The 22,003-nt window shown below is 31.1% G+C and overlaps 1 protein-coding gene across 1 annotated transcript in view; it reads left to right on the forward strand.

The window, feature by feature from the left end:
- The first annotated feature begins 1,922 nt into the window (after positions 1-1,922).
- LOC106474006 overlaps positions 1,923-22,003 on the forward strand; it is a 25,654-nt gene continuing 5,573 nt past the window's right edge. Inside the window, exons 1-5 of the mRNA XM_013934695.2 lie at positions 1,923-2,446; positions 9,689-9,895; positions 17,540-17,606; positions 18,604-18,771; positions 20,771-20,870. Coding sequence (XP_013790149.1) covers positions 2,011-2,446; positions 9,689-9,895; positions 17,540-17,606; positions 18,604-18,771; positions 20,771-20,870 — 978 coding nt within the window. The 5' untranslated portion in view covers positions 1,923-2,010. The remainder of the gene's footprint in view (positions 2,447-9,688; positions 9,896-17,539; positions 17,607-18,603; positions 18,772-20,770; positions 20,871-22,003) is intronic.

A 22,003-nucleotide genomic window follows, 5' to 3' on the forward strand; every position in this document is an offset into this window, starting at 1 on the left:
CTGGTTTATTCTTTCCGAATATAACTTTACCGATACACTCAACTTCAACAGTCGCGCTAAACAAACGCTATAACAACGAACGTGCTCAATAATACTTCTGACTGCAGGTCAATTACTCACTGTCTACACACACACATTACATTCTCCCGTTACGTTGTCACCCTCTTTTATATACCAGACTACCCTATATCTAGTAAATACTAGAGCATTCGCCAAGGTACAGGATAGTTCTAGAAAATAGGTGGCGCCACACCAGTCACGCAACAATACATTACTTAGTAAAAATAAATATGTATATGTATGTTTGCAGAAGTTAAACTTGATCAAAGATTTTACTCTAAAACTATTGTGTAAAATCTTTTCACCCAGTAGAGCTTTATTGTAACTATCCACTTACAATTTTCATTTTACACTCTAAGTAAACTTGCGACACGTTTCTTTCAATTTTTGAGATATGAATATTATCATTATACACTTAATCTTCTAATTCTTGAAAATCTCTAAGGGGCTAGGTGAAGAATGCAGTCGTGTTTAAAAATATAATAGGCCTGATACTAATATCTTATGACGGGTATAAGTAATTGTAATCATGCTTTACCATCTTGTAAAAGGCATTCACACCATAGCAACTGTTGTTGTGACAATGATGTTCTGAGAACTACTGTTTTTATTTGGATAAATGATAATAAAGAATAAATTGACACTTCTAAATGAAAACATTTTTCTTGTGTATTTTGTGCGACGGTTTCAGCAGACGCCCTTTGTCAGGCAGTAAAGACCGTGTAACGTTGAAACGTCGCTCAAAATAAACTAGAAAAAGTTTTCATTTAGACGTGTCAATTTGTTCTTTATTACCATATATTCTAGTTTTCTTCCCATGTCTTGCTGAACAACGCTCATGACGGAGGTTATGTTTCACCCCTAAGTGTGTATGTGTTTGCCGAAAACCGCTGTATGGATTTGGACGAAAGTTGGTATACATTTGAACTATGACACAACTTAGCAGTGATTATAAATAAATAGTTTATGGAGGGTCAAGGTCACTAAAATAATTCGAAAAATCCCTATCTGTTAATAACGTGGGGAACGATTTTTCACACTCTATAACTTAGTCAAAAATGGTTTGTGTCAGTTGATAACGACGGAAATATGGACACATTTTCGTATTTTTTGAGGACCGAATATGATCAACGCTGCGTGGCGGAGGTATGCGCTTTATTGAGTGCTACCTCTAGTTACATTCGAATTCGATGACGAAGGTGGACGGAGGTTATGTTTTCACCCATGTGTGTGTGTGTGTGTCTTTGTTTTCGTGTTTGTCAGCAATATTGCTCGAAAATGGCTGAACGGATCTGGTCGAAAGTTGGTATACATCTGGACTATGACCCAACTTTGAAATAATTTGTTTTTGGAGTGTCAAGGTCTCAGAAAAGTCACGATCGAAAATCCAAAAAATCCCTATCTGTTGACATGGGGACAGATTTTTAACACCATTTTTGCTCTATAAATCGACGCTTATACTTGTTTGTTTATTTTACAGCAAAGGAACATTAAACTATCTGCTGTGTCCATGGCGGGGAATTAACTCCGGATTTTAGTATTATAAGTCCGTAGACTTATAACTGTCTCACCGGTGGGCACTCTCATAATCACATTCATGTAATTTATTGCGCAAGTTTATTAATAATTAAAAACTAAAAATATTCGAGAGCATAAGCCTTTAGCAGAATGCATTCGTTAAAACACTATCACCTTTTCTAATATGTTGTTTATTTATGTCATCATTAATGTTTTTATAGTTTGAAATAAATTGGTCAACTCAAAATTTGTAACCATTGAGCTTTTCACATTAATTTTTCGAGAAATAAAAACAAACACTCAGGTGGCACCTGTAATTTGGAGGCTGGACGTTGTACGTCAGCAGTGCTGTATGGTATTGATTTATATCATCTGATAGTATGCTGTATCTTTTACTTTTGGCTTTAACTTAATCGTTAGTTAAGCTTATATATGCTGCATTGCTACAAACTATGCCTTGCGTGGTATTTAAATTTTAGGTATAACAACGCAATGATCTCTTCATATATAACTTTGTTATTAGTTACATTAGTTTTAATTTTAACTGTTTGCGGTGGTCATGGCACTAAGGATATCAGTATTAGTAGTAAGCCTAACCAAGTTTCGTCATTACCGATTATTTCGAAGGACGCTGTGAGTGTAAGGGAACGCTTCTTTTCTTATCCAATTAATTTCTTCCATGGGCTTGAACAGTTAACTCGACCAACAGTTATTAAGCATATCAAGTACGAACCTAGTAATGGTATTCATTCAGCTGAAACAAGGAGAGAAAACGTGGTTCAATATATGCATGATTTATTTGAAATTGAAAGGAGAAAATTTAGGCCAGATCCTAGTGATACTGTGTACGACTATGAGAAGAGCATAGGTAAGTTAATGAAATAACATTATGGTGGGATAATGTCTTAATCAGTTAATGAACCAACAATGCTTTGAAATCAAGGGTAGGGGATAGTCACTGTAACTTAAGTAAAATAAATTAGCATTGTGGATTTCATCTTTCATTCTTTGTAGTGTTATATCCATATATTTGTTTTACTGCCATCTGTTGATTTATATAAAAAAAAATTAACATGACACAAGTAAAAGTTTCTGTGAATTTGGTCTCCCAGTGGGACAGCAGTAAGTCTTTGGATTTACAATGCAAAAATCGGGGGGTTTATTCCCCTCAGTGAACACAGCAGATAGCCCAATGTGGATTTCTATAAGAAAACGCACATTGTGAACACGATTTCCACATTTTAACTTCTAAGTACATGTATAAATACACCAGTCTGTGGCTTATTTCCTGGACATAGAGGATGACTGTTATATTACAAACTAAAAGTTAAAAAACTTGGTTAATGAATATTTGAATATATATATATATATATATATATATATATACATATATGTAGAGCTGTTACTTTTTCACTTTTTAATTTCCAAGGGATGACCAAACCATTTGTTTCATTTAGACTATCATGTTTTCTATTACCACCCTGATTGAATCTATGTATAAACACTCTTTTCTAGTATCTGACACAGATCTCTCCTTAAACTCCTTTAGTGTTACAGCTTCCACCATATCTGAAGGCAAACTATGTCACTTCCAGAGGCTGGTCTCTCTTTGTAGAGCTGGAGGATTAATGAAAATTACTAATCGATTAATTAATTAGTATATGCATACCCTCTACTGGCACATCTGTACAAGCAAAAAGAAAGGCCAGTGTGTTATCTTAATAAGTTATTTGGATAGTATTTCATTTCTATGGATTTTTTTTTTACACAAACATAATACTTGATGAATGAATCACAAATGTCAACTGAACATCACTACATGTTCACCATTAATGTGTGGCATTATGTTTCTTTTTTAAAATACGTAGTAATCTTGCACTAATCTACTGTAAAAATAAAATGATGGAGACATATTTAACTTTTACTGTCACCAATAAGGTTGGTATTGTTTTTACATTAAAAAAAAGAAAATAATGATTATACATTGTTTAAATAACGTAAACAAAAATAATACTCAATAAAGTTTTTAGTTCTCAGAATATTTTGTACTTGCCTGCATATTCACCATGTTACCAAATGATAAATTTAACTAACCTTATTTGGTAAACGTAATAAACGTAATAAAAGAAATTAATGTTTACAAGCATTACCACTCAATAAAATCATATTATATCTATCAAAAAGTAAAAACATCATAATTTTAAGCAAAGAACCAGATGTTAACAAGATACCTTTATTAAACCTTAATAAATCTCCAGTCGTGTGACTGTTTCATATTGTGGGTGTATATATACATATATATCTTCCTGTGTCTGGGTAAACTACATGTACCTAATAGTCATAAGACCTTCTACAAACATTTTACATTTGTTATTACGTTATACTTTTAATAGTTTTCTTTGGTACCCCTTCTGCCTGTCTATAAAATGTACATCTCATGTTATCTGAACTCTTCTCATTCAACATTATGTAAATTTCTGTAACTTTCAAACAAATTCTTTCACATTTACAAAAAAAAAAAGGAACTGAAATGGCAGAAACTATAAAAAAAAAAATTAAACCTGCATATTTACTATTAGTAATAGTCTAATTCTTGCTCTATCCCTAGTAACCAATAATACTTAAGCTTTATCTATAGCTATTTTTCATTACTAATTGATCAAACCACTTAATGTGGTACCATCAGATTTCAACCAAGGCCCTAGGCCTGAACAAAAAGTAAGGGAAACACTTGAAAATAAATAAATAAATGGACAATTTGTTCACAAGGCATGATAGGCAAAAATAAAGGACTTCTTTGGGATGGGCAAAATGATTTCATAAAATTAAATTGACAATTGGATTGTTTTGTTTACAGGCTGCTGCTGTGTAGAATTAAAAATATGAATTTCTTCATGAATTACACTAAATAGATCAGAAAATGACAAAATATTGTTCTGAAATGGTTTTATCTCAATTCTGGACTGCCCTCTAAGCATTGTTAAAATTTTTCACTAACAGCGCACCTGTCTTTTATACCCCATCAGTTTCGTGCTATTTCAGAGCATGTGCTAATCATGTGACAACCCCCCACCAATCCTATTGTGCCATCTGTACTAGTGCAGCTAGCTACCTCTACTACTCTAGAACAATTCTCACTTTCTCAATTGGCATTCTAATGTGTAAATGTATGTTTTCACTCATTCCTCACGTGAGTACAAAATTTTGATTTTCCTTGATCACAAATTTATTTTTGTTTCAACTTCAGATTTCATGTTGTTGTATTTGATTTCTATCATTTTTACTCCTTTGTTTTAGAAATATTTCTGCTTTACAAATTCTAATTTGTTTATATGAATTTGAGATTTAATATGGTGGATGATGAAATTTCCTTGAAAGTTTACAATGGTTCTGACACAAGTCCCCAGGTCTTTGGGGTCTGTGATGTCTGCTGGAGAAATACAGGCTATAGTTTGTGTCTTGCATTCGGCTGACCATTCCTTCTGTTCACATTATGATTTTTTGTGAGGAAGGATATAACTACTACATGGAAATTTCTTTATACTGAAATTTCCACCTGTTACCATGCCACCATGTAATCTCCTGGGTTATGTATTGTTCTATTTTCCTAGGATATCTGTAGCTATAACTAAGTAATTACTCAAATGATTTGTAACCAAGGGAAATGAATAATAATAAATAATTTTTAATAGGCTAATATATATTTGGCCAAAGTATAAACCTAGTATTTTAAATATTCTTTAAGTAGTCTAAATTTATAGTAAAACAACATAAAAATTAGAATCAATATAAATTTATTTAGTAAAATAAGACTTTTTATTGTCATGATTTTATCTTACAAAGTTTGAAAACCATTAGGGAATGAGTAAGGATGCTTGGAACGTTTTTTCATGATATTATGAACATAATACATAGACAATGTAAAAAAAAAAAAAAAAAGAAACTTTATAGTTTATTTGACACTAATGAGTAAAGTATGCAAATTATAAGTTATAACACAGTGTAAAAAAGATTTTATAATTTACATCATATGAGGGATGGATCCAAGGCTTTGTAGAGGAGGAGAGGTCCAACTAGTCCTTTACTAGCAATACTTATAAATGTACATTAATGACATTGTAGTACTTTTAAATATGGAGGAGGTTCAAGACCCCTATAAGCACACCTGTTTATAAAAATTAAAAAATTGAAGGGGTCCAGATCTCCTCCCCCTAGATCCTCTGCTGCTAATACAACAAAAAAGAGTAGTTATTAATCTCTGAAAACAGTTGGTGGGGGGTTCAGACTTCTTTGTCCTCTATATCCATGCCTGCTTATACTGTACTAAATAATAGTTACCATATAAAATTAGAGGCATAACACAGTGTAAAAAAAATTGTAAATTTACACTTTTTTATTTAACGCTTAAGTAATAAGAGAGTTGGTGATGGGTACTGCTTGTAAGTAATTGATTAATTTGCCCAGCTCTGTATAAAACATACTATCCTATATTAAGAGGATATAGAGGAATAATGAAATAAGTGTAATATTCATATTAAAGAATGGCTTATGCAACATTGAAATAATGGTTCTTAAGAAATTGTCATTTAATAATAATTTCACTTAACCAAAATTACTAGATCATGACTGAATACTAAGTAAACTGTACATACTGTAGGTGTTAAGAAGAAAGTAGAGTTTGTACTAAATAAAAGTAAAGTGGCCCATTTTGAAACTGTAGCCTCACTATATATATGTGTGTAAGAAAATACTTTGGAAAGCTGATAAATAGTGAACCAGTAACCAACAAACTGGACATCGTTTTGAAAGCATAAATATGTGTAAGAAGATACTTACGATGATGAACCACTAAACTGGATATTACTCTAACTAGATGTTGATGAACTTAATAGTTTTAGTGCATACAGTATCTACATATATATCTAGTGTATGAACTCTGACAAGACTAGTCATTTACTACCTATAAGTAACCAGTTTAATTGTCCAAGAACAAAAAAATTTAATGTGATTTTGTATGGTTAGTTATTTTAAAACCTTAAGAAATTGCACAGGGAAGAAACTTATCCAAAATGTGTCTTAATGAACATAATTTTCAGAATACAATTGAAATAATTGTAAAAGCATTCAAATGTAATAATATAGTACAGTATTAACATAAAAGAAATTTATATGAAGTATACTGTTATCGCTAATACTATTACTATGTTTCTGTAGTGTTTGACAAATCCGTATTGCATAGCACTTTCATAGGGTACCTTGGATGTTCATACTTTTGACTTGTAATTTTACTATCTCATTTAATTTATGTTCACTTGTTTTCCATTTTCAATGGTTTTTGTTTCTTGAGAGTAAATCTGATCTCACTTTGCTTGTATTGGAATTAATTTAATTAATAATGTTAATAGCTGAGAATAAAATAGGTAAAAAAGGCTGTATTAAAATCAGTTGCTTTTAGTATGTTTGCTTTTTTGTTTTAAATGATATTCAGTAATTAGTGTATGCTTACAGACCTTTTTATAGCATTTTTCCTTGTTCAATATTTCACAAAGACAGATATTACAATTATCATGTACAATGCTGTAGTATTATATGATTTTATATGTGTACTTTTTTTTTCTGGCTTGTATATGGAATATAAATAAATACATTCATTTCTGAGGAGCATTTACTTTGCTAACCAGTGTGCAAAAAGATTATTTGGAAATAAGGTTTCTTTTCTCACTTTATTTTTCCTTGCTTGGATCTTGGTTGGTTTTGAAATGATTACATCCAGTTTGACCTGCTTGGATGTCTTCTAGTTGTCAGTGAAGATAAAGACTATCATCTTGCACATTCCCTGTAATATTTTAGTAGAACTGGATCAACATTCTAGTGATAGTCATCACAGTGCTTGTTCTTATTTCATTGTCTGGAAATATATATCATTCTTTTCACTCGTATAAAGATCTCTCAGCAACATGTTTGACAAAACTGATTAAATCATGAGACAATATATCAATTTGAGAAATAATTTTGTTTTTATTCTTTTATAACATTTCTGAGTATACTAACATTAACATATAATGATTCCTATTAGAATATTTTGTATTATTTAGAAACAGTTTATTGAATGAGTGTTACAGTATGACTCAAGATGTGCTTTGGTGTGTTTGTTAATTAATTTGCATGGTCGTTGACACCCGACACCTTTTGCTTTTTTGATTTTCATGCATGTACTTGGAATTTTCTTCAAAAAAGAAAATGGGTTATCAAAATGTTTAGCCCTGAACATTTGATCTTGAGTTTTGTCAAACAGTATTAATGAAACCTTTTGTATTAACTAAAATACTTTTAATACTAGTAAAAACAAAATTATACATAAAATACAGCATTATTTTTGTTTTTAAAAAATGTAAAAGTATTCTTACAATTTTTAAGCTTGATTCAGAATAAGTTTATGGTCATAAAAGACTTGAAATTCATATGTAAAACTGGTAATTATAAGTTATGGCATGATAAATGAGGTTACAATTTTATATATATATATATATATATATATATATTAATGTTAATATTGTTTTTTTAGATCTTTAATTTGTTATTGTAAATCCACATTTGATCTCATTACGGGTGTACTATGATTTTTTTAACCTTGAATTTTGTATCAACTAAGTTCACATTAAGATGTTTTCATAGGGATTGTGTGGTTTTGTATAAGAGCCAGATTCTTTACAATAGGTGTTTATGACTTGTTGGCAATAAATTTCAACAATAAAAGGACTGTATACAATCTATTGTTTACCACAGTTGAATCTAGAACTTTAAATAATTCTCTTTTTCATCAAAAGTCCACTCAGGCTGGTTCAATTACTTCAGAACCCAATTGACAAGAAGAATTATTTCTTCTCTCCTCAGTTATTACAATACAATCAGTGCTAAATTAACTACATTATTTTGTGTGTTATCACAGTTGTATCCAGAGTTTTAAATAATTCTCTTATTTTGTCAAAAGTCCACACAGGTTTATTCAATTACTGTATTGCTCCTAATTAATGCCCCTCTCTAATTATCGCCCCCACAATATTTTTATAGAGCTTACCTTGTGTGACAGCAATAGTAATCCAACATATAATCCAATTTTATTACCATACTTTTGGTTTGAAAAAATAAGAAACACACACGCACATTTATTAGCATTGAAATCAACACATCACATGTGAATAATAGAATCCGGAATTCCACAAATACTATAATTAGTACCCCCTTTTCAATTTCCAGTGACTCTGGGGTTACATTATAATCCAGGAGGATTTATTCTTCTCTATCATTACAATACAAGCTGTGAAACTCACTTCAAAATCACCACTATAACTATTAGTTACCATTATTGTCTCCGTTTCATCAAAGTCCACACAGGCAGGTACAATTACTTTAGAATACCCTTTGACAAGATAATTTCTTCTTCTTTATCTCTGTTGTTATAATACCAACTGTGATACTTTCACTTTAAAAATAGCCTGTTAAAACTAAACTTACAATCATGCAGTCTTACTGCATTTTTTTTCACTTTTAAGTTTGACTAACTTATTTACTTACTCTCTGTGTCTACACATTTATAACATGCCACAGAAAAATCTAGAAATATTTAGTTCTCTAGTAACAACAATATTACAGGTAACGAAAAAAAACTTGGAAACTCTGAGTAAGATGATGTCAACAATATTACAAAAGCCTAGTGCAACAGTTAAACTATATACACAATGTATGACTTGTACATAGTTATGTAAAAAAACTTGTCATGACTATTGCTTTTAAAATAATTAACTTTTAACACTCTTGTTATGAAAACTAATCATTAAATATTAAATCACTAAATAAACTAAACTCTTAAACTTAACAATCTTGTATATCCAACAGGGATTTTTAAAAAATATTATACTCTGTATCTAAAGCATCCCAGTTGTTTATTACAATATAATTTTTAAACATTTAACTAATGGAACAGTGCATTCTGGTCTACATATGTGAGAATACAAGAAAAGTATATTTAATTAGCTATATTCATTACCAGATAGGGAGCTTGTTCTGACTGGAAGTTAAAAAGTAAACCCATGTTCTTCCAATTGTGTAGGTAAAAGTGGTATTGAAGATGGTGAATATGGTAGTAAAGAATTGGAAAAGAGTTCAAATTCAAATTCTGAGAAGAATACCGATGAAAGCCTGATGCAAAGTGTGAATGAAATGGACACTTCAAATTTTTCTGCTCCTGAAGCATATGTACATAAAAAGCCCTTAGAGAAGGATTCTCGTTCAATGTTTGGAGATATGTATTTTGTTGGTAAGTGAAGACATCTAGTTACTTTTTTTTTAAACATGCATACAAACATGAAACATATAGATACATTTATACGAACATGATGAATTATACAGCAGGATAAATTTGTGAGTAATAACACTAATATAATTTTAGGGTGTATTTATGGATATATTGATTCTTAGTCAAAGGAGGTATTATCTATGCAAATCACTAGTAAGGCCTCACTTGGGTCACTGTGTATGAATAGCGTACAGTATTGGTCTTACCTTAGAAAGGAGATTGATTTGTTGGAAAGGTCAGAGGAGGGTACTGGGATGAAAGGTAGGTCAAGATACTTTCTTATGAGAAAGGAAGAGTAAGTGGTAATATTATTTAAGTTTACAAGATTTTTCATGGGATTGATAGCATAAAGGGTTGTGATTTCTTTGTGCTGTATCCTGGAGATAGTAGGATGAGAGGACAAAAGCTTAAGATTTGGAAAAGATAAGCTAGGATGCAGTTAAGATAGTTTTAATTTTCTGATAGGGTGATTAACTAGAAGAATTAGTTACTGTCAGCAGTAGCACAGGCTGACACTTCAAAAGAGTATAAAGTGGAAATCAGTGATTTCCTGAAAAGCAAAGAGTGGGTTTAATTTTCTTACTTTTCTCAAGTGTGAGTGTACAAGACAGCCTTGAAGTACCAAATGATAACTTGTCTGTAGGTTATGCTCATGATTGAGTACATTTGCAATGTAAAATCAAAATATATATCAAGATTATACTCAAATTCTTACTTTTACCATAGTGTTTTCAGAACTGGTCTGTTTGTTTATATTTATGCACACGTAAGAAGTAAATGATGTATGACCATAAACTAAGGCATCACAGGGAATAATTTGTCTGGGATTGCACCACACTTTGTGATCCAATATTATCTTTGCTTAGGACAAACTACAATGCAATGTTTCTTTTATTTGTATGATTGTAATATTCAGTTTGATGATAGTATTGCTGGATACAAAAACACTTTTGAAGAGTTAGGCCTAAATTATGGCCATTTTTTAAGTTTTAGAACAAGGTCTGATTTCAATTTTGTAAGATAAAAAATATATTTGGATAGAAAAATAGATTATGTGAATAGGTTTAGTGAAGAAAGGTATATTATGGTAGCATTTATCAGGTTAAGAATTTATAGAAGTATAATATTAAAATATTTTTTTTTACAGAAACGAAATAGTCTTTTAAACATTTTTCTTAAGAATCAAGTAACTTTATCCACTATTTTTTCCTGAATTGTACACACGTGTAACAGCATGTTAGCCATATTGTGGTGAATTTTTATGCAACATTTCTGAAACAAATTCATCCTCTGCAACTTATTCGTGTCTTTTTTTATGGAACACTTATAAAATTTTCGCTGTCCAACAGATAGTGATACTGTAGAAGTTACCTAAATACAAAGTAATCACATTGTTGCAAAACATAATATAAAATGTATCTTGTGATGAAAAATTAATAATATCTTACAAAATGATGTACAAGTAATATTACCCATAATGGTAATTTATACTTTCTGACATTATTGTGGATCTAGGGTAAATGAACACTGAAGTCAGGGTACTCATTGCTTTAAAAAAAAGTAACAAAATGTTTTTGTTTTGGGTTCCTATGGTACTTTTTTGTTTCATTTCATATTTGAGTCTTTTTTTTTTTTTTTTATATACACACTTCTATACCTTTGCATGTGTTGGCAGAGTGAGGGAAATATTTTTTTGTGAATTCTCAAAAGTTTTCATTACTGGCAAAATTTTCTACTCTCACCATTGCATACTTTTGACAATTTTTTTTCTTTTTTTAGTTATAAATGAACAGTACTTTCAGAAGATGAGGATCTTGGGCATGATTTTCAATATGTTTGCATTGATTTTTGAACATGTTATCAACTACATGATGTCAATTACACTGTAGAAACTTATGATTGATATAACAGTAGAATGTTATGGGTTGGTCAGGGTATATTTTTCTTGAAATAACTTTAATTTAACTTGGTGGCAAAGGAATCCTAACACAGTGTTCTCATCCATGAACGAGGATATTTTTTCTGGCATGTATTCCACTGTGTATTTCTTCATAGATGTTGGTGTAATAATTGCAAATTCCCAACTTGTTAGTTCTGTATGTTGCTCCACTCATCACACTGCAAGCCCAGTGTTTGTATTTCAGCTTTACATTATAGTCAGCTCTTTCATTAGAGTTGACAGATGAAATCTGGTTGGAAGTTCTAGAATTGTACTTGGGAACTAGAAAACAACTGATAATTTTGGGCTCTCAGTTGTATTTAATGTATGGCATGTGTCTATTGCTGTTACTCGCAACTCTCAACCATAAGTTTGCTACCAGCAAGCCTACCTATGTTGGATTAAATTTGAACTTGAATGACATGGAATTGACAAAAGATTTGTTTGCAGTGGTGAAGCAGTGTATGATATGGTCAGTTAGTTTCTTTAATTGGGTTTTCAATAGACACAGGACACATTCACATTGGCTATTTCATGTTCACTTTCACTAATGTTCTGTCTTTGGTTCAAAAGTAGCCTACTGATTTTCTTTTTATATCTATTAACACTTGAGTGTTTGCTAGTTTTCATGCTAACAAATGTCCAAGTTTCATTAGGACATTTCTTACAATTCTTAATGTGGTTACTTATTTTGAGAAATACATTTTCCTATGTTACTTAGAACTGGAAGTTTTTGTTTCTTTATTGCCAGGAAATGCTTCCTTACACTGATTTTATTCTTAACCATTCATACTAAATAATTAGTTTAATGCTTCTGAAGTTCTCAGTCACTTAAATCACTGAATTTATCAGCTGAATGATGTATGCCTGTATTTCTTATATCAAAAAAGTGTAACAGCACACAGAATTTTTGGAAGTTGCCAGATCATTTCTTTAAGCCTATACTTGGCCAGGACCTAGAATGCTCTCAGCTCTTCAATTCTGAGTGACCAAATGTTAGAGTCATTTAGAGTTCAGTTGAAATTGTAAAAGTAATATTTAAAATTTTCCTTACTAGATAGCAGGATAAATTATGTTTGTTGTGGTGTCTGGTGAATGTTCAAGCAATTGATTGCTGACTGATGATGCTAACTTTTCACCATATGATGCATACAAGTCCATGTAAGAGATACAGTATAAACAAGCTTTCCTAACTTGATAGCATCTGATGCATGGTTCATACTTAATTATGCTTTAAAAACTGAAATAATTATACATAGCAAATTTTCATAACTATTAGCAGGATTTTATCAAACATAAAGCAAACAATTAAATTAGGTAATAAGTGGGATATCGCATCACAGTAAAACTGATAATAATTTTAAACCACATTATTTTTTTACTGGTCCAGTACGGACTTCTGGGAATTAAAACATTTAATAGCATTTGAACTATATTTAGTTGTAAGTCACTACTGACAATTATTATTGGTCATAATGCAGTGTAATACTATATATTTTATCATGTTTGAATTATTTTTTTTAGTCCTCACCAGTAATAGATGTTTGTGAAGGTATTTAAAGTTTACGAAACATTTCGATGTCAGATTTACTCCTTCATACTATTTAGTGGACAAATTATTTGGAATAATGTAGTTTTTCCTTCATTATGAGAACTATGAAATTTTGAAAAAAAAAAGGAGATAAAGAAATGTTGCCCAGATTTTCTGGCCATATTACTGTGTTTGACTGGTTTTAAGGATTTCCACCCCACATTACTAATCTTGGATAAGGGCAAATGAAAAATAAGGCTAGATCTCATGCAGTGATGGATTGTAACTTACAGTTATGGTTTTACCTGATGATGACAAAACCTTGTCGAAACGTTGTACATTTGCTGTTATGTTAAACTTATATTAAAGTTTTTCTTCATTACCCATTCAAGCCGTCTCCAACCATTATTATTCTACAGTTATGGTGTTTGAATTATTTACCTTTTTCATTTAGGTATATGAAGGATTAGTATAATTGGTTCTATTAATACATTTTATATTACAATTCGGTAATTTGGTTTGTCCAGACATCAGAGCTTATTCAACAGCTGAATAAGCTGATGTTTTCATACTTCCCAGGAACAGTATAACCAAAAAACCCTATTAGTGTACTACCATGCTAGGAAGTACAGTAGGAAGTTACAAATAACAAACTGACACACAGAAGGTCAACTAACTTGAGACTTTATTATGTAGGATAGTAACGATACTAGTAAGTTTGATTATTTAGTAAAAGTTATTAATCAGACTTTGTAACATATTTTTAGTTTGTATGCATACATCCATTTAATTTTGATATTTTCTAAAGCATTTGATTCTGCTTTATGTCAAAGAAACATTATTTTAATTGATTCATGTAATATTCAGCAGGTTTAACAGTTTTCAAAGCAATCATCCTAATCTCTATCAGTTTGGTTATTTATTTTGATTTGTATTTTTCTAAATAATTAGTCATCATGAAGCATAATTTTTTTTAAAGGAACTTAACTATGTCGTGAAATAAGCTGTTGCATTCTTGTAAAATTACGCTCGTATCAGTATATGAGAGGAAGATCATCACTTATCATTTATTGAAGGCACACTGTAATGTTCACTTTCTAATTAAGTTTTCTCACTTAGACATCCTTTTTTAGTACTTAAAGTTAAGGAGTTTAGGTTGCAGACTAATAGCAATAGCTACTCAGCATTTTGTGGGAGCTCCTGATTTCCGAGAACAAGTTCTCACTGTACTCTTTGCTGTTAGGGCTGATAGAAATCTTGGTGCTGAGATGATATTGAAAACCTTCTTTTTTATGTTTTCCACTAGATAATAACAATTAGATTATTGCTTAAAAAGTGATAATGGTAAATGAAAAATACAAAATGTTTAGCTAATATCATTAATGTTGTAGATGCATTCAGAAATTCTAGAATGAGTAGACTTTTTATAGGTGGTGCTAATGGTAGGAGCCTTTTATGCCACTTCCACTATCTCTTATCTTACCCTCACTTAATTGTGAAATTGGCAGTATAAATACTTTCTCTATCAAACTATTTTATTGCTTGTTTCTGTTGCTCTTTGAATAACTTTACTTTAAAGTGAAGATCCAACTTAACCTAAGGTTAAGTGGATTCCTTTGTGTTCCAGCAAATCTAGTTTCACACCATTCTCTCTTGGATGCTTTTGTTGTTTCTTGTCCAAGGTGGCTTGTGTTATTCCTCAACGGATATCGATAAAGAAAAGCTTCAGTTGGAATTACTTCACTGTGGAATTTGTGAAGTCAATGTTTTTAGTAATTTCTTCAAATGGTTTTAGCAATTTTAAACATTTCTCCAGTATGGATCATTAGTTATTTGTTTTTTCCAAATTCATAACCTAAGTAAATGAATGTGTAAAAATATACATGGAATGTTGCCCAGTGAAGCTTCAGTAAGAGGACAGAAAGCTCACAGTTAAAGGAAAATTAATTTAATGTGGAAAATAGTTCAAGTATATTTTTTACATTATTGGCTATTGTTGAGGTTGATTTACCTGCTACTGGCATACAGGTAAATTTTTCTTTGTTCTAAAAGTCTTTCAAGGAGATAATGTATTCAATTCTATCTTGTCTGTACATCTTACACTATTGTATTGTTTGGTATATTAAAATCATTTTGCATATAAGTTGTGGTTTGTGGAGGAAATATGATTCACTTCACAATCCAGCATCACTATAACTTTTCATAATATTTACATCATTATCTCTTATTAAGAAAGATGAGTGTTTTTCAGATCTTCCAACATTTCTCTTATAGCATCACCAGTATAACTTGGAGGAAAATAATTGATGTTAAGAGCAGCATGTTGTAAGTCCATATGTTTTATGATCCAGTTTCACAAAAAAATTAACAAAACTGTTCTTTAGTATGAGCGGATATCTGACGTGTGAGAAATGACATTAACATTCAAAATCTGACCAGCAATTGCAGTGTTGCATCTTTCTATATATATTGGATAATTTTTGTCAGAAAAGCCAGTTTTGGTTGGTAACTTGTATTGTGGTTGTGCTTTCTTAATCAAGTAAACAAAACCCCCCCTCATTAGTTACAATTGTTAGTTACTCAGTGCCATTCCACCAGTTGTGTAATGCTACTCTTTAGCATAGTGATTATTAATATCCTCTAGTTTTGTTATTTTTCTTTTGTTTTTGTAACATTTCTGAATAATTTGTTGTTTGGTTAATACTCAGAACTTGAAGACAAACTCAACTTCAATGTTAGACTTAGTAGATTTTGAAGTTTGTTGCAAATTTGGATAATATTGAGCATACTTTTTTTTTCCTCAGATGATTGTGGTTCGAGGTAATAGAAGCTGTTTACCCTTTGCCACCATGTGAAACTTGTATGTTATGTTACACAATTCACACTTAGTACTAGTCTTAGCAACCACCAACTGAGAGTCTAAGAGATCTGTTGGTGTCTTTGTTTTCTAACTCTTGCTAAGACAGCATTTGCTTATATGTTATAAGTTGCATACATTGCAGGGCAATACTACAAGTTGAGACTTAAAAAAACATTGGACATATCCAGGTAATACTTAACCATTAATAAAATTATTTTGTCTGTAGAAAAATATTAACAGTTGTAGACACTAGATGAGGCCAACTGCAGTATAAATATTTACTTGGAATTATGATTAATAATTTTTTGTTAAAGCATTCGTATTGCTTTCTACTTGGTCAGTAATTTGTTTACATTTTTTTCCAATGTTTCATATTTACTTTAATAATGGTATTTATATATTATATATTTACTTATTTACGTCTTATTGTTTTCAATGTCATGGGAAGCTAATGAAACTGGTTGAGTATGTCCACTATATAATGGGTAAATATCTGGTAGAAACACTATTAATTACATCTCTACTGTTCAGCACAATGTTTGAAAGGACATAATTTATTTCTTCACCACCAATATTGGGAATTTTGTCAAAAAAAAAGTGGGTTGCCCAGTTTTAAATTTGAATCGATCTCAAATATTTCTAAATTCTGTGAGTAAATGATAATGTTTGTTGAGAACAACAATTTGTTCTATCCATTTTAGGTTTGTACTTCTTTTGTTTTAACTATTTACAGTGTTGAAATTTGATGATCTTGTATCTAAAGTTGAATAAAGTTACCTTTTACACATTACCATACTTTTTGCACTATTCTTGGCATAGCTTCCAAGGATGTGGTACTCATTGGTTTAAATCTTGCAATATATTTGTTGTGATTTATTGAATGAATCTGGTCTAATTGCATTGATACAGAAAGCTTGTTAAAAAAATGAGAGAGAGAGATAGTAAAATTCAATTTTCACATCAAGAACTAATGAATGTTTCATTTAGTGAGTTTTAAGCTTTGAGGATGTAACATGGAAATGATATATCATGTGAGATATTTACACTGTTAGTGGTAGCACGTTTTCAGTGTACATGTAGACTTTATTAGATGGGTAACATTTCCAGTTATGTGATGTATGAACAAGTCAAGACCATTTGAATGATAACCCTATCATCTAATATCTTTATTTTTTAAAGAAAAACAAATTTTATTTATTGAAATCTTGTATAATTATATGTTTAGGGTATATTTTATTGTGTTTTGTTTCATTAAGTTTTTTTTTAATTATGTAGCCATTGTTGCTGGATGTGGGGCTGCTACTATGTGTGGAGTTGTTGTTTTGGGCTACTGTTTCTATATGTATGTATTTGATTTTGATATTTATTCTTGAGATTTGTAATCTTTTGTTAAATCAGTCAGTAGATCTTTAAGTATTAAATGATATTTAACCAATGAATATCAAGCAAATGTTAAAATATTTAGTGTTTTTAAAAGAAAAAAAAACTAAGCAAAGCTAATAACAATGATTTTATATTACCTTATTTAGGTGATGCTAGTTTTGCTGTTACACAAATTTATAAAAACAAAATGTTTGAAATTAAAAACTAACTTTTCTTAGCTTGTTATAAGTCATTGCATTAGATGTCTTTCATGCTCAATCATAATTGAACTGCTGCTTAAGAGTCATCAAATTATATTTAGTAGTTGAGAAGCTATTATTTATATTGAGCAGCTGGTATCATGGGTGCTTGAGTACCTCCAAGATTTATTGATGCAGACCTCTTCAATCTAATAACATAAGAAAAACTTCCATATGTGGGAAAATCCATACATAAAGTATTTAGCCTTTAAGGTTACTTTCAGATTTTGCTTATTCTGGTGAAATAACAAACTACAGTTATTCCCCATTTTACCAGCTTAAGGTCATTACATATTTGCTTCATGCTGTTTCACACTTAATTTTGGTTCCAAGGCTTCTTCTGCTGATTGACAACTATAAATATTCCGTAGAAGATATTTGATGATGATTAATTACATAAACCACTCAGAAGACAATCTCCTGCTCAGTTAGTTTGTCAACAGTATTGAATCTGTATGAATTACAATAATATCAATTTACAAAAACAAAAAATATATGACCAATTTTATTTTTTATTTGTTTTTAGTCACAGCTATTTGTTAGTGTATTGTAACTATCCTTGAAGAAATAAAATCTTCTATAAAACTTGATGGTTTGCTTACATTTTTATTTTTCCTTGGATTATCTATTAAACAGATGGTAAAAATATGTTGCTTCCATTATTTTTTGGGAAAATGGCTCATTTGGTTATTGTTTTTCCATACCTACTTATTTAAGATACCAGAAGAAGACTAAGGCAGCTGCTGTAGTAGTGTATCCCGCATACGGAATGACTCAACCGTACAGTGAGGAGGATGCATTGCCTAGTGGTGATAGAAAGCTTGCACAGAGTGCTCAAATGTACCATTATCAGCATCAGAAACAGCAAATGATTGCAGTAGAGAAGTAATAATTTTTTTTTTAATTTATAAGCGTTACATTTGTCATGGATATAATATTCTATTTGAAGTTAAATGTACAGTTAGCAGGATGTTACATCAATAAACAAATGTAGTAAAATTCTATATCTGTTTTAAATGTATATTGTATGTTTGATTTTTAAAAATATATATTAAAATACAATTAATTTTTTTACTGGACATGCCTGTTAATGAGTTGTGTAATGCATATAAATCGTTCTTCGTACCTTATAGCTGTTAGTAATTGAAGTAAAGTATATGAAGAGCATATATTATTGCAATAAGTAAGAAAAGTTGTTTATATGTATTTTTTTTTCAATATAGTACTGAACTGGTTTTGTCATTTAAATCAAAGCTGAATTTGTTAATTAAAGATTGTGTAATTTATACTTTAATGATCAGTTTTCTGGAAGCAAGGGTTTCTTATTCTTATTTATTATTCTCTAAAATTGTAATTTGATTAATTCTACTACAATTAAATAGCCATTTATTGTATACTCATGTGATACCTTGGACAATTTATTAGTGGCTGTTATGCTTTTGAATACATATTACTCTTTTGTTTTTACTGTCTTTTTCATATCAGTTTTTCTGTTCTTTTATTATTTGCCTTGCTGACACTGAAATACCTCTGTAACCTTGGTTCTCCTTTATTTTGTTTTATTGCTGTTGTTGAGTTCACTATACTTTTTTTTAAGGGATGAGCTTTGCATTTCATTCCATTTATTTATGGTGTGTAAGGATAAAATGTTTAGTTGCACCTCATCATATAAAGGTTTAGGTTTCTTTTAATGTTATAAATTTTGTAATGATACAAGCTTACATGCATAAGGATATATATGAGAGATAATTTCTCATTTTTCCAGAGCTAAAGCACAGTTTTATGCATGCTTACGACATAATAAGATTTTATTTTATCTGCTCTTACTACTTAATAATAATTTTACCATGTTAACTGTTTAATTATACTGAAGTTTGACAGTCATAATTTGGAAAACTGTATTTCCAATTTGAGGTTAAATGGAACACAGTGGGACCCCGTTATACAACACAGTGGGACCCCGTTATACATTGCATCACTCTGTGTCATTTCATTATTAGAGCATTCACCAATTACTACCCATGTATCACACAATGTTGCTTTGTTTCATTACTAGAGGGATCTAACGTCGTTCGACTATTTTCCAAGTTCAGTGTTTACCAATTGCTACCAATATTTTTCAAACATTGTCACCTTGTTTCGTTACTACGGTGTTAAAACATTAACAAACTACTTTACCTGGCGCAATGTTCACCAATTACTGTACAGTACTGTACTACCAGTATGTGTGTGAAGCAATGTTGTCGTGTTCTGTTACTAGAGCGTCCCAATGTTGTACTAGTTTACTAGGTGGAGTGTGATACATCGTCCACTGGCCAAGATGGCAGAGGATATAAACACATTGTGTTTGCGAGCCATTGTCTAAGCACGTTGTTTTTTCTGCAGAAAAGCCTTATTTCCACCATTCCAACATGACTCCAAAGCAGTCATCTGGTGATAGTGAAGTGCCCCTTGATGAGAAGCCCAGGAAAACAATTAACTTTGGCACTGTTTTGTTTTTTAATGTTCTTACATGCATATTTTGTATAATACACTGTAGTTAAAAATGCCATGTTACCTCCTTTAAACAAGTTATTCAAGAGTGGAGTGAAATTTTTCAGGAACGCATCCCCACAATATGTCTAAAGATTGTGTTGCTTAACATCATTTTAGACGTACATCCCACTTTCCAGGAATGTATCACGTACAATGGGGACCCCTGTATTTAATGTATATTGCATTTTAGTTGCCCAATATTATAAATTTGCCATCTTGCTATCCATTTAAAATTAGCTGTATAAGCAGAAAGTGCTGCTGATTAATTACTACCCCCAGTGTGTACAAGTATAAGAACAATATCTACTTTATGTATTAATATTTTATTGATTTTTTTTTTTATTGTTAGGTCAGCTTCTGACAGACCAATGTCGGTGTCTGATATCGAATCTGAAGATGAAAATGAAGAGGGAGACTACACTGTGTACGAATGTCCAGGGCTAGCTTCAGTAAGTTGATCATGCAAGTTCTAAGACATAGGAATATTTAGAACCCTTAAGGAGTTGACTTGGAAGTGTTATATTGTATCCTTCCCAGTTTAGACAAAATGTTTAACAGTAAGTTGCAGTGCAAATGTTGGAAAAACATAAAATGTTATTAATGAAATAACTCGGAAAAAGTAAATGCTGGGATAGAAAGCATACATCAACTTTAGGGAAGCTGTTAAGTTTGTTTGTTGTGAATTTCGCACAAAGCTACATTAGGGCTATCTGCGCAAGCCATCTCTAATTTAGAAGTGAAAGACTAGAAGGAAGGCAGCTAGTCATCACTGCCAACTCTTGGGCTACTTTTTACAAACGAATAGTGGGATTGGCCATTACATTATAATGCCCCTCATGGCTGAAAGGCCGAGCATCTTTGGTTGGATGGGGATTCGAACCCATGACCCTCAGATTGTGAGTTAAGCACCCTAACCACCTAGCCATGGTGGGCAGCTGTAAAGTTTGGGAAGTACTGATTAACCCTTTCCATAGGTGAAAGGCCATGTCATCACATTTGTTGACTCACATTGAAAATTTTATTGAACTACCATTTCATGAATTTGTGTAAATAAGTTTGGTATAAACTGTAGATTATAATTCAAATTTTAGTATTATACCTTACTCAATTTTTTACTTTAAAAGTAAATATGAAAAAAAAGTTAAACATCGAGATGTAGGTGTCTCGTGGTATGTTGAATGCAGCACTGATTCAAATTAGATTCTTGTGATGTCAAAATACTAAGGCTATGGTTTCGTACGAATTAGGAACTCAAACTACCGATATTGACAAGCTAGAATATAAAATAAAAGCCTCTTATCTTTACAGTTTGCTAAGATATTGCTCATGTAATAAATCAAACACACAGTGGCATCCTGCCCACGTGTTTCAATTTTCGGAAACACTCCCTCATGTACACTTATGTCTATATATGACATGAATAACCAATCAGAAGCTCAGAATGTACCGCTAGTGGCTTTCTCAGCTATTGTAACATGTTTGGATGCCATTTCTTTCTTTTGAACCAAGATTTCAAGGAGGTAGGTTGTCTTTAGTCTGCTTAAAATTTCATATTTTTTTTAGACCCAAATACAGCTTAGTT

This window comes from Limulus polyphemus, unplaced genomic scaffold, assembly GCF_000517525.1.
Source record: "Limulus polyphemus unplaced genomic scaffold, Limulus_polyphemus-2.1.2 Scaffold135, whole genome shotgun sequence".
NCBI lineage: Eukaryota > Metazoa > Arthropoda > Merostomata > Xiphosura > Limulidae > Limulus > Limulus polyphemus.